At 48.0% G+C, this 24,845-nt stretch overlaps 3 protein-coding genes and 1 long non-coding RNA gene across 4 annotated transcripts in view; all 4 read left to right on the plus strand.

Annotated features, from left to right (window-relative positions):
• The window catches only part of LOC308145072 (scavenger receptor cysteine-rich domain-containing protein DMBT1-like), a gene marked incomplete at both ends in the record, with an annotated part of 128,229 nt that overhangs the window by 50,438 nt on the left and 52,946 nt on the right, over positions 1 to 24,845 (plus strand). Inside the window, 13 exons of the mRNA XM_080516405.1 lie at positions 6,493 to 6,902; positions 9,280 to 9,592; positions 9,680 to 9,820; positions 10,507 to 10,949; positions 11,978 to 12,692; positions 13,205 to 14,041; positions 14,554 to 14,996; positions 16,025 to 16,337; positions 16,425 to 16,565; positions 17,252 to 18,088; positions 18,601 to 19,043; positions 20,072 to 20,384; positions 21,284 to 21,741. Coding sequence (XP_080372531.1) covers positions 6,493 to 6,902; positions 9,280 to 9,592; positions 9,680 to 9,820; positions 10,507 to 10,949; positions 11,978 to 12,692; positions 13,205 to 14,041; positions 14,554 to 14,996; positions 16,025 to 16,337; positions 16,425 to 16,565; positions 17,252 to 18,088; positions 18,601 to 19,043; positions 20,072 to 20,384; positions 21,284 to 21,741 — 5,807 coding nt within the window. The remainder of the gene's footprint in view (positions 1 to 6,492; positions 6,903 to 9,279; positions 9,593 to 9,679; positions 9,821 to 10,506; positions 10,950 to 11,977; positions 12,693 to 13,204; positions 14,042 to 14,553; positions 14,997 to 16,024; positions 16,338 to 16,424; positions 16,566 to 17,251; positions 18,089 to 18,600; positions 19,044 to 20,071; positions 20,385 to 21,283; positions 21,742 to 24,845) is intronic.
• LOC308149083 (scavenger receptor cysteine-rich domain-containing group B protein-like) lies at positions 7,494 to 9,263 on the plus strand (the record flags this gene model as incomplete). The annotated part of the gene is made up of 3 exons (XM_080520726.1): positions 7,494 to 7,500; positions 7,809 to 8,592; positions 9,158 to 9,263. 3 exons carry the CDS (start codon positions 7,494 to 7,496, stop codon positions 9,261 to 9,263), a joined length of 897 nt encoding a protein of 298 aa, XP_080376852.1.
• Positions 22,311 to 23,752, plus strand: LOC308149084 (uromodulin-like; the record flags this gene model as incomplete). The annotated part of the gene is made up of 4 exons (XM_080520727.1): positions 22,311 to 22,469; positions 22,767 to 22,918; positions 23,224 to 23,466; positions 23,551 to 23,752. The coding sequence occupies 4 exons, from the start codon at positions 22,311 to 22,313 to the stop codon at positions 23,750 to 23,752; spliced, it is 756 nt and encodes a 251-aa protein (XP_080376853.1).
• LOC308128629 lies at positions 23,863 to 24,250 on the plus strand. Its single transcript, XR_013936580.1, has 2 exons — positions 23,863 to 23,946; positions 24,039 to 24,250. It is a non-coding gene; the product is annotated as an uncharacterized lncRNA (long non-coding RNA).

Raw genomic sequence — 24,845 nt, forward strand, 5'->3', positions numbered from 1 at the left:
ACCTTAACCCATTTTAACTAACAACCCTGTGTCTCACTAACATCTAGCGGGAAACAAGTTAGTTATTTAACATCATGCCAGTGTTATTGTGGTTTATCTGAATTGTGTTCCATAACCTGAAGGATTGTTTTATACTACTATTGCATAGCAGAGATAGATTGTACCGACAATGCCCAGTTGCTTACCAGATGTCCAGATGTTACCACATGAATGAACTGATGAATGAACTTTCTTATCTGTGGACTGAACGTGTGTGCCCTCAGAATCACACGTCGACTCTGCTTCTGAGGACACAGGGGGTGTTGGGATTTCACAGGATCACAGAAAGATTGTTAATTTCTGGGAAGAGACAATCTCCATTTGTCATGAGACGCAGTCATGACATGAACAATGACTCAGGAATGTGATGGCCTTTCACACCTAGAGTGGGGAAGGGGGGGACATTCTCCAAGACCTTCCTCCCCCCCTTTTCTGCTCAAGACTCTCCCCCATGCATTTAGCCAGTCATTGATTGTTTGAAGCTCGCAGGCTTTTGACACCTCTGGATGCACACGTGCCACAGGGGGTCCTGGGAGCCTCGCTTGCAAAAAGACTCAGAGAAGGAAAACCTTCACAGACCTGAGCGACCAGTTCCTTAGTCTGGACAAAGGGAACAACCAGGCGCTGCAAAGAAGGACTCCTGAAACACCAGCATCATCTTCTTCTCCTCAGCCTGCAGGACCAGCAGCCACAGTTAGCAGGAGGTGCTAACTGAAGGAGAAGACACCAGCTTCCCTCCAGCAGGACGACAATCGAACTGCTTCAAGGCAGTGGTAACAACTGGGGATTAATTGAGATTAGTTAAACTTGATGCTATGCATAGAAACTTTCATGAATATGTGTTAATTATGTTACAGTGATCTCGTTCTTTTGATAATGATATTAGGAGCTGTTATCAATGTGTAAACCAACGTTAACTCTGCCACAGACACAGGGTCTGCATGCTAATCTGCTTTACTAACTGGTTAACTCACAATCCTACACATATCATATCAAAGACAACATCACACTGCGACCGAACACCAGCTGATGACTTATGACGTTTTACAAGACAAATCGCATTCACATAAACTCATTGTAGAAATGGTCCTTTAGCAGAGACACACAGGAAGCAGATGCTACGGCTAGCTTCTATTGTTCCATTGCTATCAACACATGGCCGAGACCCAGGAAAGACCTCCTGCTCTCTGAGAACCGCCATTTGGAGTGTAGTTTCTTGTGATCCGCCATCTTGTTTTGTAGTTCCATCACACGTCTCACACAAACACTCCCTCCAATTCTATCTCTCTTCTCTCTCCACACACACACACACATGATGTATACCATCCCTCTGAGATAGGTGATAACTCCGTAGGAGATGACCCCGCCAGAGGCACATCAAATTGGCGTAATAAAAGCTGGGTGGGGTCGCAAACAACACCAGCTATCTACAAGACAAAGGAGAGCACATGTGAATGGTGAAACAATCTGCTCACAGCAGGAGAGGAAGGACACTTAAAGAGGCTTCTCCCATCTCTGTGGAGATAAGCGCACACAGGGAGTGGCTTTCGTCTACTGGCCAGAGACATTCCACAGCCCGACGCGCATGCTTCCCTACAAGTGTTTAGTTTTGAATACTGGACTGTACTAATAGACTCTGTACAGTTTTGTGCTGTTTGCAGGAATCCAAGGTGGTGCGGTCCATTCCGGGTGACGGAGAAGACATCACACGCCGTGAAGGTCGAAGGACATCGAGCATGGTTCCATCTTCATCACCGCACCAAGGCGGCTCTACCCGACAGAGAGATCATCGTTCCTGACAACAAAGGAGCAGCCTGCACAGACCCAGCACCAGGAGAAGATCATCCAGAGGCCACCAGCGACAAAGGATCCCCAGGGGGGGGGTCACACTTCACCACCCCTGAGGACTGGGAAAAAACTGTTTGATGGTTCCGGCCATGACCGAGGCCAGAAATTGTTTAATTCTAACCCAGAAGATGAAACTAATCTGTTCCCTTTTTAATGATCATATCTGATGTGAGATTGGTCACATCAAGAGAGGAACTGTTGAAATTCCCTCTTTTTCCTGGATACGGTGCAAAACCGACCCAGTGGTATAAAAATTAGATCCTGTTTGAGATAAATAAAGGTTGTTTATGATGTGATTGAATCACATCAAGAGAGGAACTTACAAAACACCTTAAATGTGAACGTTATGATGTTTACAAGACCTCCGAACTGTGACATTTGCTGCATTTACTTACAAAAACTGTTAAAATTGACCAAACTAAGCCTGACCTGGCTTCTCATAAATGGCTTAGATAAGCCTCGGGGGTGAAAGACATGCGATGGGGGTTTGAATGCAAATCTGTGTTTGTGTGAAGCTCACTGGGGGATGTGCCTCAGCAACTTCCCTTTTATCTGCAAGACAGAAGCCCCCCTTAAACCCCCCATCAAACAGGCACCGGAAGGCGGAGACTGACGGCCAGACTATGAAAGACACAGCATTTCTGGCGCGAGCTCAGAAGCTCTCTCTGATTCTCATTCTCTCTGCTCTCTCTGCTGAGGTGGTTCTGGAGCAGGATCCTTTCGGGGTGAAATGCTTTAAAGCCCAAGAATATTCTTGTAAAGGCCGGTACTTTTTCTGTCTTTTGTAATAAACTCCTGTGTTAATCCATTCTCAAGGTTTGTAGGTTTATAACTCACTGTGTATCCTTTTCTCTCTTCTCGGGGAGAAAGATTGTCACTCCCTGTCTGTGCGGATTCGAAGGACCCAGACCTAGACAGTGTGTGTGTGTGTGTGTGTGTGTGTGTGTGTGTGTGTGTGTGTGTGTGTGTGTGTGTGTGTGTGTGTGTGTGTGTGTGTGTGTGTGTGTGTGTTCCAAATTCCAGATGTCCAAGGTGTGACACGGTGAAGTGTTTGAGCAGTTCTCAATTACATTACATTTAATCCATTCATCATCCTTTTTCTTTCAAGGGTCTTTTTATTAAACAATGTACAACTTACAATAAACACACATCAAAATTAATTATTTTCTTTGATTTAACCCCATACATATAAATAAAAAATTTAAATAAAATATATATTAAAAAAAAACAACAACAAAACAAACAAACAAGAAAGAATAATTCAAATTAATTAAAAGCAATAATAATAAGTAATGGGGGGGGGGGGGGGGGGGGAAATCGGTGGGCTACTCATCCTGACTTGTCATCCAGTTCAGTTTCATTTCTCATGCACAGTTGTTTTTGTATTGAGATGAGTCAGAACACACAATGTTTCAATGGAATGCCGGACACCCATCAAACACATTATCAAGACTCTGAAGAGGCGATTAAGAACTTTGCAAATGGCCTTTATTTGCATTTTCAGAAGAACATTCTTGACTTGGCTTTTACTTTCTCTCAATTCAACCACGGTCAATTAAAGGCTTGTCTGACTTCCAATCGGTGAAAGCTGCCGATGGAAAAACATTAAGTAGGTCAACACGTGTTCTTGGAATATAAGGAAGTGATCGAAACAAAAGATCACTGGAAACATGGGCTGAGTTTTACATTCAGTGAATCATGATGAAGAGCAATTAAAATGAAAGTTGGGCTGCAGAATCAGCCAGTCGAGGTTGTTTGTTTATCTGATCAAGTCGCCCCCAGTTCACATCCTATTTGAGGTTTATCAAGGCCATTTGTTGAGGCCCAAAGTTCGACCCAGAACCTGCTGGAGAGACTAAATCTCTGGTTTGGTTCTGAAGCAGCTTTGGGGTTTTAACCCAGAGGAGCTGGAGGAAGTTAAGGGGGACAAAGATATCTGGACTCTATGTAGTGAAGGAAGACGCATGGATGAATGCAGAGTGTCATTCTTAAGAGAAGATATCAGTGAAATACCAGAAACAGACGTCAGAAATCATTTTCTCTGGAGGTTGAAAACTCAGTGTTAAAAGTAAAGTTTGCTAGTCTGATATATGATGTTTTTCTTTTTCTTTTTTGTCATAAATGTGTCCCGAGAACTAAAAAAGCTACAGAATTACTCATTAAAAAAAAAAAAAGTGTGAATGTATAGAGTGGGTTATGTTTCATTTCTTTAGTTTCTCCAGACTCAAGGACGTGATCACTCAGAAGATAAAGACTACAGTCTACAGTGTACACTGGACATGATATGTTCCTGGTTATAAGTTACTGGAAGTTGGCTTTGGTTTTTAATGACTCTGGCCGCAAAGGTGTGTATGTTGGCTGCGCAAACATGTGAGACTTCCTTGAAGTTTCAATAAGTGACCTTAGATTAATTGAAGAACCAGGAACTACATTGCCCCACACTTTTTTGTTCGCGTGCCAGTTCAATTTAAATTGACCCCACTTGTCTCGTTCTGTTTCATAAGTAACTCAACCCACGTCATTGGAATTGCTGCTTTTGTTGGCTCATTTATGTTTTGCACAATTGTAATTGTCCTTTGACACAGGGTTAGGGTTAGACAGGTTAGACAGATTAAACAGGCCTATAAATTCCCACGGCTCTGCTCCGTAGTCACACTGCACCTGTTTCGCACCCGGTCACTGCGTTGCTGCTGAACGATGGGGGAACCAGGGGCCCTGCTTTTGCTCGTACTTCTGCATATTTTCACAGGAAGCACCTCAGGTAAAACCACTCGCTTTTCTGTCAACTAAGATAAGGTGAATAGTTATTGAAATTAGATTTTTTTTTTAGACTTTTACTCTTTTTTTTTTTTAAACACTAATGGATATATGTTTCATATGATTAATACGCCGTACCTTCTTTCACATGTCGCCGTAGATATGTAAATATGACTTTATACTTATCTTTCACCATCTTCTAAACTATTCAATCAAATTCAGAGCGCAACATGTGCAGGCCAGTAGTTCATCACAGGACCAGTTCACACTGACTCAAATTCACAAAATGTCAAGTAATCTCAAATGGAGGTTTTTTGGGTTTTTTTTTTTAACTGTGGGAGGAAAATGGAAGCAAATTTCCTTACAGTGTATAGCACCATTCAGATACATAGCAATTTACGGTACTTTACAAGGAAATGAAGGAAGTATATTAAAATTAAGTGATAGGGGGGAACAATTTATCATTTTAAAGATAATAGAATAAGTAAAATCTATTGTTTATTGGAAAGCTCCGAGCAGATAATAGTGCTTTTAAGGCCTGGTTAAAATAAGTGAGTGTATTCAGGTAATTTGTTCCTCAGGTGAATAGGGTAGGAACTAAAAGCTGTTTCTCCTTGTTTCTTTGGACTCTGAAATACTTATTAAACCTGGTCATGTGTGCCTCAGGCATCTGGATGATTCATGTTCTACCGGTAAATCTGCATACCACATGTTGTGAATATTTCAGGTCTGCAATATACTGTGTACAGTTGAAAATGTGAGATATCAAATAACCATTAAAATGTGGCATGAACTCATTTCATCTTTTTTTTTTTTTTTTAGGAAATGTGACCTGGCATTGATATAAATACACAACACAATATGTACTAATATGTAGCGCTCATTTTGAGTTTCGTGATTTTAATTACAGGAAATGTGAAACTGTCCATTTGCGGTTCAACAGGAATCCAAACCACAAGCTGTGACTCATGTCACGATGAGGCTTTCTGCGTGGATCGAAAAGAACGTGGAGACACATTCTCGGACCTCGGACCTTACACTTGTTCGTGCAAAGATGGCTTTGTGGGTGATGGTCTGACCTGCTATGACGTCAAACTGTGCAGTGACTCGTCCTGCTGCAACCCGGGATACCGCTGGTCGCCAGAAAAGGGGTGCGTGGACGTCGACGAGTGCTCCCTCCCAGACCCTCCCTGCAACTCAAATCAGATTTGCAAAAACACACCAGGCTCCTTTGAATGCCTTGAGTCCATGTCAGCATTCAAATCAGATGCTTCATCAAAGTCTTTCCAGGCTGTCTGCAGAGGGAGAGTTTGTCCGAGAGGCATGGACTGCATCTTGATGAATGGCACTTCTCAGTGTGTTGACCCCTGTCACGTCTACACTGTACTGAACGACGAATGGCGTTCAACAAATTTAAGTGGGAATGGAGTCCGTTGTGATCAAGATCGCCGCTGGCAAGGCTGGTATCGTATGTTCCTGGAGCAAGTCAATGCTCGTATCCCGGAGAGGTGTCCAGAGATGCATAGGTGCGGGACACATGCTCCGTTGTGGTTAGTTGAACCTCATCCCACAGAATCGGGAGTAATTGTAAATCGCACTGTGTGCAATCACTGGGTCAACGATTGCTGCCACTTCGCAAATCACCAAATCCAAGTTAAACGCTGCTATGGACGGTACTATGTCTACAAACTGGTGGTGCCAACGGCATGTTCACTTGCATACTGTTCAGGTAATGATTGTAAAGAAATATCTTCACACGCATTCACACAAGTTAAATTTGTGCATTAAAATATATTCGCTTTTTTTTAACAGAGCCGTTGGGCCCCGAGTATTTCACCACAACCACAGAACCATCTTACTGGACCACAACACCACCTTACAGAACAACACCGTCTCACGACATCACCACACCACCTGGTAACGACGCGGCGGTGGAGGGAGAAGTCCGCCTGGTCAATGGAGGAAACAGCTCCTGCTCAGGCAGAGTGGAGATCTTCCACTTTGGACAGTGGGGGACGGTGTGTGATGATCACTGGGACGTGCTCGATGCTGAGGTGGTGTGCAGGCAGCTGGGCTGTGGCAGAGTTCTCTCGGCACCAACAAATGCACGCTTTGGACAAGGCAGAGGACCCATCTGGATGGACGACGTCATGTGCAGAGGAAGTGAAACGAGGCTGTCCCAATGCCGCCACCAAGGGATTGGTTCTCACAACTGTGGCCACCATGAGGATGCCGGAGTCGTCTGTGAAGGTGAGTACAGATTTGTGCTGCTCGACATACTGCAGTTTGTGTTTTTGCCCACCTACTCACCTATAATTTCCTTTCTTTCCCTTGTAGCCAGTTCACCAGTGAGGCTGGCCAACTCTGGGAGCCGCTGCTCAGGCAGAGTGGAGATCTTCCATGCTGGACAGTGGGGGACAGTGTGTGATGATCACTGGGACCTGGACAATGCCAACGTGGTGTGCAGGCAGCTGGACTGTGGAAGGGCCCGATCGGCTTTATCTAAGGCAGCCTTTGGACCCGGCAGAGGGCCCATCTGGTTGGACGACGTCTTTTGTGATGGAAATGAACCCTCCATATCAGACTGCAGGCATCTAGGGTTTGGGGTCCACAACTGTGCTCATTTTGAAGATTCCAGCGTTATATGTGAAGGTAATTGTCAGGGTTCGTGAACTCAATTGCACGGCAGACAAGAAGCTCAGTTCAAAAGTGTTTATTATAAAAACCACAGCAGAACCAAAGTCAGGCAGTCCAAGGTCAAAACCAGTACAGGCGATAGAGGAGGAAATCCAGGAGGCAAAGTCGGGCAGGCAGAAGGTCAAAAAACACAAAGGCAACACGAGGAAAAAATGTCGGGTGTGAATGGTGTGAGAACGCAGACGAACTGGCAACCAGACCTACAAGAGAGGGGAACTAAATTCACACACTAATGACAATAACAAACAGCTGTGACCAGGAGGAGGAAGCGGGAGAGAACAGGGGGGAGGAGTGAAAACTCTCAGGAAGGGAGGGGCGAGGGAGAGCAGGATCATGACACTAATCATTCATGAAATCATTTTGATTTGCTCACATTAAATGATAAAATGAACTCGGTGGTGCAGAGAAATGTTTACTTCTGCACAGGCTGTTGTTGTCTTCTAAGTTCTCAGAATATTTTCTTTCAGGTCTGTCAGACAGCAACAGCACAGCCTGGCCAACCAGTCCATCTGTGAACATCACAGCCAGACCTCCATTACCAACACCGTCTCACATCACCACACCACCTGGTAACGACGCGGCGGTGGAGGGAGAAGTCCGCCTGGTCAATGGAGGAAACAGCTCCTGCTCAGGCAGAGTGGAGATCTTCCACTTTGGACAGTGGGGGACGGTGTGTGATGATCACTGGGACGTGCTCGATGCTGAGGTGGTGTGCAGGCAGCTGGGCTGTGGCAGAGTTCTCTCGGCACCAACAAATGCACGCTTTGGACAAGGCAGAGGACCCATCTGGATGGACGACGTCATGTGCAGAGGAAGTGAAACGAGGCTGTCCCAATGCCGCCACCAAGGGATTGGTTCTCACAACTGTGGCCACCATGAGGATGCCGGAGTCGTCTGTGAAGGTGAGTACAGATTTGTGCTGCTCGACATACTGCAGTTTGTGTTTTTGCCCACCTACTCACCTATAATTTCCTTTCTTTCCCTTGTAGCCAGTTCACCAGTGAGGCTGGCCAACTCTGGGAGCCGCTGCTCAGGCAGAGTGGAGATCTTCCATGCTGGACAGTGGGGGACAGTGTGTGATGATCACTGGGACCTGGACAATGCCAACGTGGTGTGCAGGCAGCTGGACTGTGGAAGGGCCCGATCGGCTTTATCTCATGCAGCCTTTGGACCCGGCAGAGGGCCCATCTGGTTGGACGACGTCTTTTGTGATGGAAATGAACCCTCCATATCAGACTGCAGGCATCCAGGGTTTGGGGTCCACAACTGTGCTCATTTTGAAGATTCCAGCGTTATATGTGAAGGTAATTGTCAGGGTTCGTGAACTCAATTGCACAGCAGACAAGAAGCTCAGTTCAAAAGTGTTTATTATAAAAACCACAGCAGAACCAAAGTCAGGCAGTCCAAGGTCAAAACCAGTACAGGCGATAGAGGAGGAAATCCAGGAGGCAAAGTCGGGCAGGCAGAAGGTCAAAAAACACAAAGGCAACACGAGGAAAAAATGTCGGGTGTGAATGGTGTGAGAACGCAGACGAACTGGCAACCAGACCTACAAGAGAGGGGAACTAAATTCACACACTAATGACAATAACAAACAGCTGTGACCAGGAGGAGGAAGCGGGAGAGAACAGGGGGGAGGAGTGAAAACTCTCAGGAAGGGAGGGGCGAGGGAGAGCAGGATCATGACACTAATCATTCATGAAATCATTTTGATTTGCTCACATTAAATGATAAAATGAACTCGGTGGTGCAGAGAAATGTTTACTTCTGCACAGGCTGTTGTTGTCTTCTAAGTTCTCAGAATATTTTCTTTCAGGTCTGTCAGACAGCAACAGCACAGCCTGGCCAACCAGTCCATCTGTGAACATCACAGCCAGACCTCCATTACCAACACCGTCTCACATCACCACACCACCTGGTAACGACGCGGCGGTGGAGGGAGAAGTCCGCCTGGTCAATGGAGGAAACAGCTCCTGCTCAGGCAGAGTGGAGATCTTCCACTTTGGACAGTGGGGGACGGTGTGTGATGATCACTGGGACGTGCTCGATGCTGAGGTGGTGTGCAGGCAGCTGGGCTGTGGCAGAGTTCTCTCGGCACCAACAAATGCACGCTTTGGACAAGGCAGAGGACCCATCTGGATGGACGACGTCATGTGCAGAGGAAGTGAAACGAGGCTGTCCCAATGCCGCCACCAAGGGATTGGTTCTCACAACTGTGGCCACCATGAGGATGCCGGAGTCGTCTGTGAAGGTGAGTACAGATTTGTGCTGCTCGACATACTGCAGTTTGTGTTTTTGCCCACCTACTCACCTATAATTTCCTTTCTTTCCCTTGTAGCCAGTTCACCAGTGAGGCTGGCCAACTCTGGGAGCCGCTGCTCAGGCAGAGTGGAGATCTTCCATGCTGGACAGTGGGGGACAGTGTGTGATGATCACTGGGACCTGGACAATGCCAACGTGGTGTGCAGGCAGCTGGACTGTGGAAGGGCCCGATCGGCTTTATCTCATGCAGCCTTTGGACCCGGCAGAGGGCCCATCTGGTTGGACGACGTCTTTTGTGATGGAAATGAACCCTCCATATCAGACTGCAGGCATCCAGGGTTTGGGGTCCACAACTGTGCTCATTTTGAAGATTCCAGCGTTATATGTGAAGGTAATTGTCAGGGTTCGTGAACTCAATTGCACAGCAGACAAGAAGCTCAGTTCAAAAGTGTTTATTATAAAAACCACAGCAGAACCAAAGTCAGGCAGTCCAAGGTCAAAACCAGTACAGGCGATAGAGGAGGAAATCCAGGAGGCAAAGTCGGGCAGGCAGAAGGTCAAAAAACACAAAGGCAACACGAGGAAAAAATGTCGGGTGTGAATGGTGTGAGAACGCAGACGAACTGGCAACCAGACCTACAAGAGAGGGGAACTAAATTCACACACTAATGACAATAACAAACAGCTGTGACCAGGAGGAGGAAGCGGGAGAGAACAGGGGGGAGGAGTGAAAACTCTCAGGAAGGGAGGGGCGAGGGAGAGCAGGATCATGACACTAATCATTCATGAAATCATTTTGATTTGCTCACATTAAATGATAAAATGAACTCGGTGGTGCAGAGAAATGTTTACTTCTGCACAGGCTGTTGTTGTCTTCTAAGTTCTCAGAATATTTTCTTTCAGGTCTGTCAGACAGCAACAGCACAGCCTGGCCAACCAGTCCATCTGTGAACATCACAGCCAGACCTCCATTACCAACACCGTCTCACATCACCACACCACCTGGTAACGACGCGGCGGTGGAGGGAGAAGTCCGCCTGGTCAATGGAGGAAACAGCTCCTGCTCAGGCAGAGTGGAGATCTTCCACTTTGGACAGTGGGGGACGGTGTGTGATGATCACTGGGACGTGCTCGATGCTGAGGTGGTGTGCAGGCAGCTGGGCTGTGGCAGAGTTCTCTCGGCACCAACAAATGCACGCTTTGGACAAGGCAGAGGACCCATCTGGATGGACGACGTCATGTGCAGAGGAAGTGAAACGAGGCTGTCCCAATGCCGCCACCAAGGGATTGGTTCTCACAACTGTGGCCACCATGAGGATGCCGGAGTCGTCTGTGAAGGTGAGTACAGATTTGTGCTGCTCGACATACTGCAGTTTGTGTTTTTGCCCACCTTCTCACCTATAATTTCCTTTCTTTCCCTTGTAGCCAGTTCACCAGTGAGGCTGGCCAACTCTGGGAGCCGCTGCTCAGGCAGAGTGGAGATCTTCCATGCTGGACAGTGGGGGACAGTGTGTGATGATCACTGGGACCTGGACAATGCCAACGTGGTGTGCAGGCAGCTGGACTGTGGAAGGGCCCGATCGGCTTTATCTAATGCAGCCTTTGGACCCGGCAGAGGGCCCATCTGGTTGGACGACGTCTTTTGTGATGGAAATGAACCCTCCATATCAGACTGCAGGCATCTAGGGTTTGGGGTCCACAACTGTGCTCATTTTGAAGATTCCAGCGTTATATGTGAAGGTAATTGTCAGGGTTCGTGAACTCAATTGCACGGCAGACAAGAAGCTCAGTTCAAAAGTGTTTATTATAAAAACCACAGCAGAACCAAAGTCAGGCAGTCCAAGGTCAAAACCAGTACAGGCGATAGAGGAGGAAATCCAGGAGGCAAAGTCGGGCAGGCAGAAGGTCAAAAAACACAAAGGCAACACGAGGAAAAAATGTCGGGTGTGAATGGTGTGAGAACGCAGACGAACTGGCAACCAGACCTACAAGAGAGGGGAACTAAATTCACACACTAATGACAATAACAAACAGCTGTGACCAGGAGGAGGAAGAAGGAGAGAACAGGGGGGAGGAGTGAAAACTCTCAGGAAGGGAGGGGCGAGGGAGAGCAGGATCATGACACTAATCATTCATGAAATCATTTTGATTTGCTCACATTAAATGATAAAATGAACTCGGTGGTGCAGAGAAATGTTTACTTCTGCACAGGCTGTTGTTGTCTTCTAAGTTCTCAGAATATTTTCTTTCAGGTCTGTCAGACAGCAACAGCACAGCCTGGCCAACCAGTCCATCTGTGAACATCACAGCCAGACCTCCATTACCAACACCGTCTCACATCACCACACCACCTGGTAACGACGCGGCGGTGGAGGGAGAAGTCCGCCTGGTCAATGGAGGAAACAGCTCCTGCTCAGGCAGAGTGGAGATCTTCCACTTTGGACAGTGGGGGACGGTGTGTGATGATCACTGGGACGTGCTCGATGCTGAGGTGGTGTGCAGGCAGCTGGGCTGTGGCAGAGTTCTCTCGGCACCAACAAATGCACGCTTTGGACAAGGCAGAGGACCCATCTGGATGGACGACGTCATGTGCAGAGGAAGTGAAACGAGGCTGTCCCAATGCCGCCACCAAGGGATTGGTTCTCACAACTGTGGCCACCATGAGGATGCCGGAGTCGTCTGTGAAGGTGAGTACAGATTTGTGCTGCTCGACATACTGCAGTTTGTGTTTTTGCCCACCTTCTCACCTATAATTTCCTTTCTTTCCCTTGTAGCCAGTTCACCAGTGAGGCTGGCCAACTCTGGGAGCCGCTGCTCAGGCAGAGTGGAGATCTTCCATGCTGGACAGTGGGGGACAGTGTGTGATGATCACTGGGACCTGGACAATGCCAACGTGGTGTGCAGGCAGCTGGACTGTGGAAGGGCCCGATCGGCTTTATCTAATGCAGCCTTTGGACCCGGCAGAGGGCCCATCTGGTTGGACGACGTCTTTTGTGATGGAAATGAACCCTCCATATCAGACTGCAGGCATCTAGGGTTTGGGGTCCACAACTGTGCTCATTTTGAAGATTCCAGCGTTATATGTGAAGGTAATTGTCAGGGTTCGTGAACTCAATTGCACGGCAGACAAGAAGCTCAGTTCAAAAGTGTTTATTATAAAAACCACAGCAGAACCAAAGTCAGGCAGTCCAAGGTCAAAACCAGTACAGGCGATAGAGGAGGAAATCCAGGAGGCAAAGTCGGGCAGGCAGAAGGTCAAAAAACACAAAGGCAACACGAGGAAAAAATGTCGGGTGTGAATGGTGTGAGAACGCAGACGAACTGGCAACCAGACCTACAAGAGAGGGGAACTAAATTCACACACTAATGACAATAACAAACAGCTGTGACCAGGAGGAGGAAGAAGGAGAGAACAGGGGGGAGGAGTGAAAACTCTCAGGAAGGGAGGGGCGAGGGAGAGCAGGATCATGACACTAATCATTCATGAAATCATTTTGATTTGCTCACATTAAATGATAAAATGAACTCGGTGGTGCAGAGAAATGTTTACTTCTGCACAGGCTGTTGTTGTCTTCTAAGTTCTCAGAATATTTTCTTTCAGGTCTGTCAGACAGCAACAGCACAGCCTGGCCAACCAGTCCATCTGTGAACATCACAGCCAGACCTCCATTACCAACACCGTCTCACATCACCACACCACCTGGTAACGACGCGGCGGTGGAGGGAGAAGTCCGCCTGGTCAATGGAGGAAACAGCTCCTGCTCAGGCAGAGTGGAGATCTTCCACTTTGGACAGTGGGGGACGGTGTGTGATGATCACTGGGACGTGCTCGATGCTGAGGTGGTGTGCAGGCAGCTGGGCTGTGGCAGAGTTCTCTCGGCACCAACAAATGCACGCTTTGGACAAGGCAGAGGACCCATCTGGATGGACGACGTCATGTGCAGAGGAAGTGAAACGAGGCTGTCCCAATGCCGCCACCAAGGGATTGGTTCTCACAACTGTGGCCACCATGAGGATGCCGGAGTCGTCTGTGAAGGTGAGTACAGATTTGTGCTGCTCGACATACTGCAGTTTGTGTTTTTGCCCACCTACTCACCTATAATTTCCTTTCTTTCCCTTGTAGCCAGTTCACCAGTGAGGCTGGCCAACTCTGGGAGCCGCTGCTCAGGCAGAGTGGAGATCTTCCATGCTGGACAGTGGGGGACAGTGTGTGATGATCACTGGGACCTGGACAATGCCAACGTGGTGTGCAGGCAGCTGGACTGTGGAAGGGCCCGATCGGCTTTATCTAATGCAGCCTTTGGACCCGGCAGAGGGCCCATCTGGTTGGACGACGTCTTTTGTGATGGAAATGAACCCTCCATATCAGACTGCAGGCATCTAGGGTTTGGGGTCCACAACTGTGCTCATTTTGAAGATTCCAGCGTTATATGTGAAGGTAATTGTCAGGGTTCGTGAACTCAATTGCACGGCAGACAAGAAGCTCAGTTCAAAAGTGTTTATTATAAAAACCACAGCAGAACCAAAGTCAGGCAGTCCAAGGTCAAAACCAGTACAGGCGATAGAGGAGGAAATCCAGGAGGCAAAGTCGGGCAGGCAGAAGGTCAAAAAACACAAAGGCAACACGAGGAAAAAATGTCGGGTGTGAATGGTGTGAGAACGCAGACGAACTGGCAACCAGACCTACAAGAGAGGGGAACTAAATTCACACACTAATGACAATAACAAACAGCTGTGACCAGGAGGAGGAAGCGGGAGAGAACAGGGGGGAGGAGTGAAAACTCTCAGGAAGGGAGGGGCGAGGGAGAGCAGGATCATGACACTAATCATTCATGAAATCATTTTGATTTGCTCACATTAAATGATAAAATGAACTCGGTGGCGCAGAGAAATGTTTACTTCTGCACAGGCTGTTGTTGTCTTCTAAGTTCTCAGAATATTTTCTTTCAGGTCTGTCAGACAGCAACAGCACAGCCTGGCCAACCAGTCCATCTGTGAACATCACAGCCAGACCTCCATTACCAACACCGTCTCACATCACCACACCACCTGGTAACGACGCGGCGGTGGAGGGAGAAGTCCGCCTGGTCAATGGAGGAAACAGCTCCTGCTCAGGCAGAGTGGAGATCTTCCACTTTGGACAGTGGGGGACGGTGTGTGATGATCACTGGGACGTGCTCGATGCTGAGGTGGTGTGCAGGCAGCTGGGCTGTGGCAGAGTTCTCTCGGCACCAACAAATGCACGCTTTGGACAAGGCAGAGGACCCATCTGGATGGACGACGTCATGTGCAGAGGAAGTGAAACGAGGCTGTCCCAATGCCGCCACCAAGGGATTGGTTCTCACAACTGTGGCCACCATGAGGATGCCGGAGTCGTCTGTGAAGGTGAGTACAGATTTGTGCTGCTCGACATACTGCAGTTTGTGTTTTTGCCCACCTACTCACCTATAATTTCCTTTCTTTCCCTTGTAGCCAGTTCACCAGTGAGGCTGGCCAACTCTGGGAGCCGCTGCTCAGGCAGAGTGGAGATCTTCCATGCTGGACAGTGGGGGACAGTGTGTGATGATCACTGGGACCTGGACAATGCCAACGTGGTGTGCAGGCAGCTGGACTGTGGAAGGGCCCGATCGGCTTTATCTAATGCAGCCTTTGGACCCGGCAGAGGGCCCATCTGGTTGGACGACGTCTTTTGTGATGGAAATGAACCCTCCATATCAGACTGCAGGCATCTAGGGTTTGGGGTCCACAACTGTGCTCATTTTGAAGATTCCAGCGTTATATGTGAAGGTAATTGTCAGGGTTCGTGAACTCAATTGCACGGCAGACAAGAAGCTCAGTTCAAAAGTGTTTATTATAAAAACCACAGCAGAACCAAAGTCAGGCAGTCCAAGGTCAAAACCAGTACAGGCGATAGAGGAGGAAATCCAGGAGGCAAAGTCGGGCAGGCAGAAGGTCAAAAAACACAAAGGCAACACGAGGAAAAAATGTCGGGTGTGAATGGTGTGAGAACGCAGACGAACTGGCAACCAGACCTACAAGAGAGGGGAACTAAATTCACACACTAATGACAATAACAAACAGCTGTGACCAGGAGGAGGAAGAAGGAGAGAACAGGGGGGAGGAGTGAAAACTCTCAGGAAGGGAGGGGCGAGGGAGAGCAGGATCATGACACTAATCATTCATGAAATCATTTTGATTTGCTCACATTAAATGATAAAATGAACTCGGTGGTGCAGAGAAATGTTTACTTCTGCACAGGCTGTTGTTGTCTTCTAAGTTCTCAGAATATTTTCTTTCAGGTCTGTCAGACAGCAACAGCACAGCCTGGCCAACCAGTCCATCTGTGAACATCACAGCCAGACCTCCATTACCAACACCGTCTCACATCACCACACCACCTGGTAACGACGCGGCGGTGGAGGGAGAAGTCCGCCTGGTCAATGGAGGAAACAGCTCCTGCTCAGGCAGAGTGGAGATCTTCCACTTTGGACAGTGGGGGACGGTGTGTGATGATCACTGGGACGTGCTCGATGCTGAGGTGGTGTGCAGGCAGCTGGGCTGTGGCAGAGTTCTCTCGGCACCAACAAATGCACGCTTTGGACAAGGCAGAGGACCCATCTGGATGGACGACGTCATGTGCAGAGGAAGTGAAACGAGGCTGTCCCAATGCCGCCACCAAGGGATTGGTTCTCACAACTGTGGCCACCATGAGGATGCCGGAGTCGTCTGTGAAGGTGAGTACAGATTTGTGCTGCTCGACATACTGCAGTTTGTGTTTTTGCCCACCTACTCACCTATAATTTCCTTTCTTTCCCATGTAGCCAGTTCACCAGTGAGGCTGGCCAACTCTGGGAGCCGCTGCTCAGGCAGAGTGGAGATCTTCCATGCTGGACAGTGGGGGACAGTGTGTGATGATCACTGGGACCTGGACAATGCCAACGTGGTGTGCAGGCAGCTGGACTGTGGAAGGGCCCGATCGGCTTTATCTCATGCAGCCTTTGGACCCGGCAGAGGGCCCATCTGGTTGGACGACGTCTTTTGTGATGGAAATGAACCCTCCATATCAGACTGCAGGCATCCAGGGTTTGGGGTCCACAACTGTGCTCATTTTGAAGATTCCAGCGTTATATGTGAAGGTAATTGTCAGGGTTCGTGAACTCAATTGCACAGCAGACAAGAAGCTCAGTTCAAAAGTGTTTATTATAAAAACCACAGCAGAACCAAAGTCAGGCAGTCCAAGGTCAAAACCAGTACAGGCGATAGAGGAGGAAATCCAGGAGGCAAAGTCGGGCAGGCAGAAGGTCAAAAAACACAAAGGCAACACGAGGAAAAAATGTCGGGTGTGAATGGTGTGAGAACGCAGACGAACTGGCAACCAGACCTACAAGAGAGGGGAACTAAATTCACACACTAATGACAATAACAAACAGCTGTGACCAGGAGGAGGAAGCGGGAGAGAACAGGGGGGAGGAGTGAAAACTCTCAGGAAGGGAGGGGCGAGGGAGAGCAGGATCATGACACTAATCATTCATGAAATCATTTTGATTTGCTCACATTAAATGATAAAATGAACTCGGTGGTGCAGAGAAATGTTTACTTCTGCACAGGCTGTTGTTGTCTTCTAAGTTCTCAGAATATTTTCTTTCAGGTCTGTCAGACAGCAACAGCACAGCCTGGCCAACCAGTCCATCTGTGAACATCACAGCCAGACCTCCATTACCAACACCGTCTCACATCACCACACCACCTGGTAACGACGCGGCGGTGGAGGGAGAAGTCCGCCTGGTCAATGGAGGAAACAGCTCCTGCTCAGGCAGAGTGGAGATCTTCCACTTTGGACAGTGGGGGACGGTGTGTGATGATCACTGGGACGTGCTCGATGCTGAGGTGGTGTGCAGGCAGCTGGGCTGTGGCAGAGTTCTCTCGGCACCAACAAATGCACGCTTTGGACAAGGCAGAGGACCCATCTGGATGGACGACGTCATGTGCAGAGGAAGTGAAACGAGGCTGTCCCAATGCCGCCACCAAGGGATTGGTTCTCACAACTGTGGCCACCATGAGGATGCCGGAGTCGTCTGTGAAGGTGAGTACAGATTTGTGCTGCTCGACATACTGCAGTTTGTGTTTTTGCCCACCTACTCACCTATAATTTCCTTTCTTTCCCTTGTAGCCAGTTCACCAGTGAGGCTGGCCAACTCTGGGAGCCGCTGCTCAGGCAGAGTGGAGATCTTCCATGCTGGACAGTGGGGGACAGTGTGTGATGATCACTGGGACCTGGACAATGCCAACGTGGTGTGCAGGCAGCTGGACTGTGGAAGGGCCCGATCGGCTTTATCTAATGCAGCCTTTGGACCCGGCAGAGGGCCCATCTGGTTGGACGACGTCTTTTGTGATGGAAATGAACCCTCCATATCAGACTGCAGGCATCTAGGGTTTGGGGTCCACAACTGTGCTCATTTTGAAGATTCCAGCGTTATATGTGAAGGTAATTGTCAGGGTTCGTGAACTCAATTGCACGGCAGACAAGAAGCTCAGTTCAAAAGTGTTTATTATAAAAACCACAGCAGAACCAAAGTCAGGCAGTCCAAGGTCAAAACCAGTACAGGCGATAGAGGAGGAAATCCAGGAGGCAAAGTCGGGCAGGCAGAAGGTCAAAAAACACAAAGGCAACACGAGGAAAAAATGTCGGGTGTGAATGGTGTGAGAACGCAGACGAACTGGCAACCAGACCTACAAGAGAGGGGAACTAAATTCACACACTAATGACAATAACAAACAGCTGTGACCAGGAGGAGGAAGAAGGAGAGAACAGGGGGGAGGAGTGAAAACTCTCAGGAAGGGAGGGGCGAGGGAGAGCAGGATCATGACACTAATCATTCATGAAATCATTTTGATTTGCTCACATTAAATGATAAAATGAACTCGGTGGTGCAGAGAAATGTTTACTTCTGCACAGGCTGTTGTTGTCTTCTAAGTTCTCAGAATATTTTCTTTCAGGTCTGTCAGACAGCAACAGCACAGCCTGGCCAACCAGTCCATCTGTGAACATCACAGCCAGACCTCCATTACCAACACCGTCTCACATCACCACACCACCTGGTAACGACGCGGCGGTGGAGGGAGAAGTCCGCCTGGTCAATGGAGGAAACAGCTCCTGCTCAGGCAGAGTGGAGATCTTCCACTTTGGACAGTGGGGGACGGTGTGTGATGATCACTGGGACGTGCTCGATGCTGAGGTGGTGTGCAGGCAGCTGGGCTGTGGCAGAGTTCTCTCGGCACCAACAAATGCACGCTTTGGACAAGGCAGAGGACCCATCTGGATGGACGACGTCATGTGCAGAGGAAGTGAAACGAGGCTGTCCCAATGCCGCCACCAAGGGATTGGTTCTCACAACTGTGGCCACCATGAGGATGCCGGAGTCGTCTGTGAAGGTGAGTACAGATTTGTGCTGCTCGACATACTGCAGTTTGTGTTTTTGCCCACCTACTCACCTATAATTTCCTTTCTTTCCCATGTAGCCAGTTCACCAGTGAGGCTGGCCAACTCTGGGAGCCGCTGCTCAGGCAGAGTGGAGATCTTCCATGCTGGACAGTGGGGGACAGTGTGTGATGATCACTGGGACCTGGACAATGCCAACGTGGTGTGCAGGCAGCTGGACTGTGGAAGGGCCCGATCGGCTTTATCTCATGCAGCCTTTGGACCCGGCAGAGGGCCCATCTGGTTGGACGACGTCTTTTGTGATGGAAATGAACCCTCCATATCAGACTGCAGGCATCCAGGGTTTGGGGTCCACAACTGTGCTCATTTTGAAGATTCCAGCGTTATATGTGAAGGTAATTGTCAGGGTTCGTGAACTCAATTGCACAGCAGACAAGAAGCTCAGTTCAAAAGTGTTTATTATAAAAACCACAGCAGAACCAAAGTCAGGCAGTCCAAGGTCAAAACCAGTACAGGCGATAGAGGAGGAAATCCAGGAGGCAAAGTCGGGCAGGCAGAAGGTCAAAAAACACAAAGGCAACACGAGGAAAAAATGTCGGGTGTGAATGGTGTGAGAACGCAGACGAACTGGCAACCAGACCTACAAGAGAGGGGAACTAAATTCACACACTAATGACAATAACAAACAGCTGTGACCAGGAGGAGGAAGCGGGAGAGAACAGGGGGGAGGAGTGAAAACTCTCAGGAAGGGAGGGGCGAGGGAGAGCAGGATCATGACACTAATCATTCATGAAATCATTTTGATTTGCTCACATTAAATGATAAAATGAACTCGGTGGTGCAGAGAAATGTTTACTTCTGCACAGGCTGTTGTTGTCTTCTAAGTTCTCAGAATATTTTCTTTCAGGTCTGTCAGACAGCAACAGCACAGCCTGGCCAACCAGTCCATCTGTGAACATCACAGCCAGACCTCCATTACCAACACCGTCTCACATCACCACACCACCTGGTAACGACGCGGCGGTGGAGGGAGAAGTCCGCCTGGTCAATGGAGGAAACAGCTCCTGCTCAGGCAGAGTGGAGATCTTCCACTTTGGACAGTGGGGGACGGTGTGTGATGATCACTGGGACGTGCTCGATGCTGAGGTGGTGTGCAGGCAGCTGGGCTGTGGCAGAGTTCTCTCGGCACCAACAAATGCACGCTTTGGACAAGGCAGAGGACCCATCTGGATGGACGACGTCATGTGCAGAGGAAGTGAAACGAGGCTGTCCCAATGCCGCCACCAAGGGATTGGTTCTCACAACTGTGGCCACCATGAGGATGCCGGAGTCGTCTGTGAAGGTGAGTACAGATTTGTGCTGCTCGACATACTGCAGTTTGTGTTTTTGCCCACCTACTCACCTATAATTTCCTTTCTTTCCCTTGTAGCCAGTTCACCAGTGAGGCTGGCCAACTCTGGGAGCCGCTGCTCAGGCAGAGTGGAGATCTTCCATGCTGGACAGTGGGGGACAGTGTGTGATGATCACTGGGACCTGGACAATGCCAACGTGGTGTGCAGGCAGCTGGACTGTGGAAGGGCCCGATCGGCTTTATCTAATGCAGCCTTTGGACCCGGCAGAGGGCCCATCTGGTTGGACGACGTCTTTTGTGATGGAAATGAACCCTCCATATCAGACTGCAGGCATCTAGGGTTTGGGGTCCACAACTGTGCTCATTTTGAAGATTCCAGCGTTATATGTGAAGGTAATTGTCAGGGTTCGTGAACTCAATTGCACGGCAGACAAGAAGCTCAGTTCAAAAGTGTTTATTATAAAAACCACAGCAGAACCAAAGTCAGGCAGTCCAAGGTCAAAACCAGTACAGGCGATAGAGGAGGAAATCCAGGAGGCAAAGTCGGGCAGGCAGAAGGTCAAAAAACACAAAGGCAACACGAGGAAAAAATGTCGGGTGTGAATGGTGTGAGAACGCAGACGAACTGGCAACCAGACCTACAAGAGAGGGGAACTAAATTCACACACTAATGACAATAACAAACAGCTGTGACCAGGAGGAGGAAGAAGGAGAGAACAGGGGGGAGGAGTGAAAACTCTCAGGAAGGGAGGGGCGAGGGAGAGCAGGATCATGACACTAATCATTCATGAAATCATTTTGATTTGCTCACATTAAATGATAAAATGAACTCGGTGGTGCAGAGAAATGTTTACTTCTGCACAGGCTGTTGTTGTCTTCTAAGTTCTCAGAATATTTTCTTTCAGGTCTGTCAGACAGCAACAGCACAGCCTGGCCAACCAGTCCATCTGTGAACATCACAGCCAGACCTCCATTACCAACACCGTCTCACATCACCACACCACCTGGTAACGACGCGGCGGTGGAGGGAGAAGTCCGCCTGGTCAATGGAGGAAACAGCTCCTGCTCAGGCAGAGTGGAGATCTTCCACTTTGGACAGTGGGGGACGGTGTGTGATGATCACTGGGACGTGCTCGATGCTGAGGTGGTGTGCAGGCAGCTGGGCTGTGGCAGAGTTCTCTCGGCACCAACAAATGCACGCTTTGGACAAGGCAGAGGACCCATCTGGATGGACGACGTCATGTGCAGAGGAAGTGAAACGAGGCTGTCCCAATGCCGCCACCAAGGGATTGGTTCTCACAACTGTGGCCACCATGAGGATGCCGGAGTCGTCTGTGAAGGTGAGTACAGATTTGTGCTGCTCGACATACTGCAGTTTGTGTTTTTGCCCACCTACTCACCTATAATTTCCTTTCTTTCCCATGTAGCCAGTTCACCAGTGAGGCTGGCCAACTCTGGGAGCCGCTGCTCAGGCAGAGTGGAGATCTTCCATGCTGGACAGTGGGGGACAGTGTGTGATGATCACTGGGACCTGGACAATGCCAACGTGGTGTGCAGGCAGCTGGACTGTGGAAGGGCCCGATCGGCTTTATCTAGTGCAGCCTTTGGACCCGGCAGAGGGCCCATCTGGTTGGACGACGTCTTTTGTGATGGAAATGAACCCTCCATATCAGACTGCAGGCATCCAGGCTTTGGGGTCCACGACTGTGCTCATTTTGAAGACGCCAGTGTTGTATGTGAAGGTGAGGGCATGTCCATGCTTTAACATGTTCTAACACTAATGGTATTTTTAATTTCCAAAAATCCCCGTCATAAATGATTTGATCTCATTTTCTTTTCTTTCTTTCCTTGTTTTCTTTCCCTCCAGCGCTGCACCCACCACAGCATGCTTTTGCGCTTTATTGTCAGCAGAGCAAAATGCAGGTACGGGTGCAGGCAAGTAGCCTGGTCGATAACGGGTTCGACCCAATGTCTGGCCACTTTGCTGATCGCAACTGCACCATGGTCAGACAGAGCAATGGCTGGATTTGGTATGAAGTCGACACTCAACCAGGAGCCTGTGGAAACCTAATGAAGGTATTAATTCTTTCTTTGACAAAAGTACTTGTATGTCCTGCTACATCTTCTTCGTTAGAAATCTTATCATGAGCGATGTCATCATCAGTGCTGTTTACAGATGCCTGGATGCTTAATCCATAGTCATTTTTATATTCCAAGGTTGTAATAATCCAGTATGGATTATCAGACTTAAGACTGTATGCTCAAATTAATTTAACTTATTTATCATTGGCTAATTACTTCCACATGTGCCAGAGCTGCTCTATCTTTCCCCTGTTCTTCCAACCACTGACAACTTAATCATCTGTCTTTCAGACCAACCGCACACACGTCACATATGTCAACAACATATTCATCTATTCAGCACAAAACTCATCCTTCAGCGCTCCAAGCAGAGTTCCCATCTCCTGCACGTATCCTCTGGAGGCAGACAGCACCCTTGATGCGTATATCAGCCCTTTCCTTGTGTAAGTAACCATTCAGTGACGTCATTTGCTATTTGTGGGGCTAACATTAATAACTGTGAAAATCATTGATTTGATTTACTTTTCTTTAGTATAATAAAAACAATACTTCAGAATTATCATTACTATTGTTATTGGCATTGTTATTATTATTAAGTAGAACCCCAAGTTTACTTTGCATTGGGTTTGTGGTTTGAATAACATTCGCCTTCAAACTAGAAAACCTCCAGAATTTGATGACTTTCAGGATGTGATGACTTGTTTTCACGTTTTTTAAAACAGTTTTTTTTTTTTTTTTTCTTTGACAGGGAGGAAGGTGGTATTTCAGGCTTGGGCAGCCAATTCACACCTGCCATGTCTCTGTACCGTAACCCTTCGTTCAGTGAAACGTACCCACCGGGCCCCGTCAACATCCCAGTTGGCAGCCCACTGTATGTGGGGGTCTCTGTGCAGGGCAGAGGTCCACGCTTTGTGGTTGTCCTGGAGGACTGCTTCGCGAGTCACTCTCGAAGCCCTCATACTCCTGTGAAATACCCTTTGATCCAGAACAAGTACGTGCACCTCCTCAGCCTCAGCAGATGCCTTGTGGTAAACCAGTAACATCACCAGTGATCTCCTCCGTCTTTCCCCGCAAGGTGTTCCGTTGACCCCCGGCAGGTGCAGGTGATCGAGAACGGCAGATCAACACGGGCTCGTTTCTCTGCTCTGTTTTTCCTACCAAACGGGCAACACAGAACCGTGTTTCTTCACTGCAACCTCACCCTCTGTGACAGGGGGAAGTACAACTGCTCCACCGTGAGTCACAACTTTCACTTCATCAGCACAAAAAAATATTAGTATTGCTAGATAGACAGACAAGTAAGCTTTTTTTTTTTTTTGGATGTCCCTTATTCTCATCTTAACTAATCGTTGTCTCTTTCTCCTCCTCCCGTCCTCCATCTGTACCTTGTAGTATTGTAGCAGAAGGAGAACAAGTCGCTCTGTTTCCAGCTCTGCTTCGGCGACTCCCGTCTCTATTGGGCCAATCACTTGTAAGTCTGACACTTCAAAACTAATGTTTCCTCACAGAGTCTAATGGTTGAAATAATAAAACACTTTTTTTTTTGTCTTTTTTTATCCCTAGGGGCCAATTAAATGGCATGAGCTCCACAAAACAGCAAAACCAAACCCAACTTTGTACCCAACTTTGATATTGTTTTTTAACTCTTGATCTGAAAAATTATGGTTTTTGCTGTGTATACTAAAATCTTATTTGTCTTTGTAGTTTCCTGTCATTTCCTAATCGGTGGTTGAAAGAAAAGTTTAATAAGAAATAAAAATGTTTTATTCTCTGCATCTCCTTGTTTATTTTCATTTGAGACTGGCATCCCAATTCTATCACAGTCAATAACGTTCATATTTTGTTTTATAGTTGTTGGTTGTTTTTTTTTATTATTGTTTTGCAAGGTCAAGGTACCTTCTGTTGGGTCGGCTGTGGCCTGCAGGCTGTGTGTGCAGGGTTCCACGATGATGATGACGATGATGATTTTATTCCAGACATGTATAGATTCACAATTATGTGTATAGTTAATACATAAATCCACCCATATCCCTCACATGTTACAATATGACGAGAGAAAGGTAGGGTAAAGACTCGTTTTAGCAGAGCTTTCTCTCATTGTGACGGCACTGGCTGCCGCCTTTTCAATCAGCGCCTGCTTGCCATGGCGACGCCGGCCAGTAGTCTTGACTAGAGATTAGTTCCGCCTGGTTTTGTACTGTTTGTGGCAGATTATGGCTCCTGAAAGGATTTTTTTATTTTTTGTACCCTTGAACTACGTCACTACACCCTGCAAACAACAGAAAGTCCATAACATTCTCACACGTCAGGATCTTTGCCGCCTGTCAGAGGAAACTCAACCATTTTTACAGTGCGTTGTGGTATTTTAGT

The sequence above is a fragment of the Blennius ocellaris genome (genome assembly GCF_963422515.1).
Source record: "Blennius ocellaris genome assembly, chromosome: 3".
Lineage (NCBI taxonomy): Eukaryota > Metazoa > Chordata > Actinopteri > Blenniiformes > Blenniidae > Blennius > Blennius ocellaris.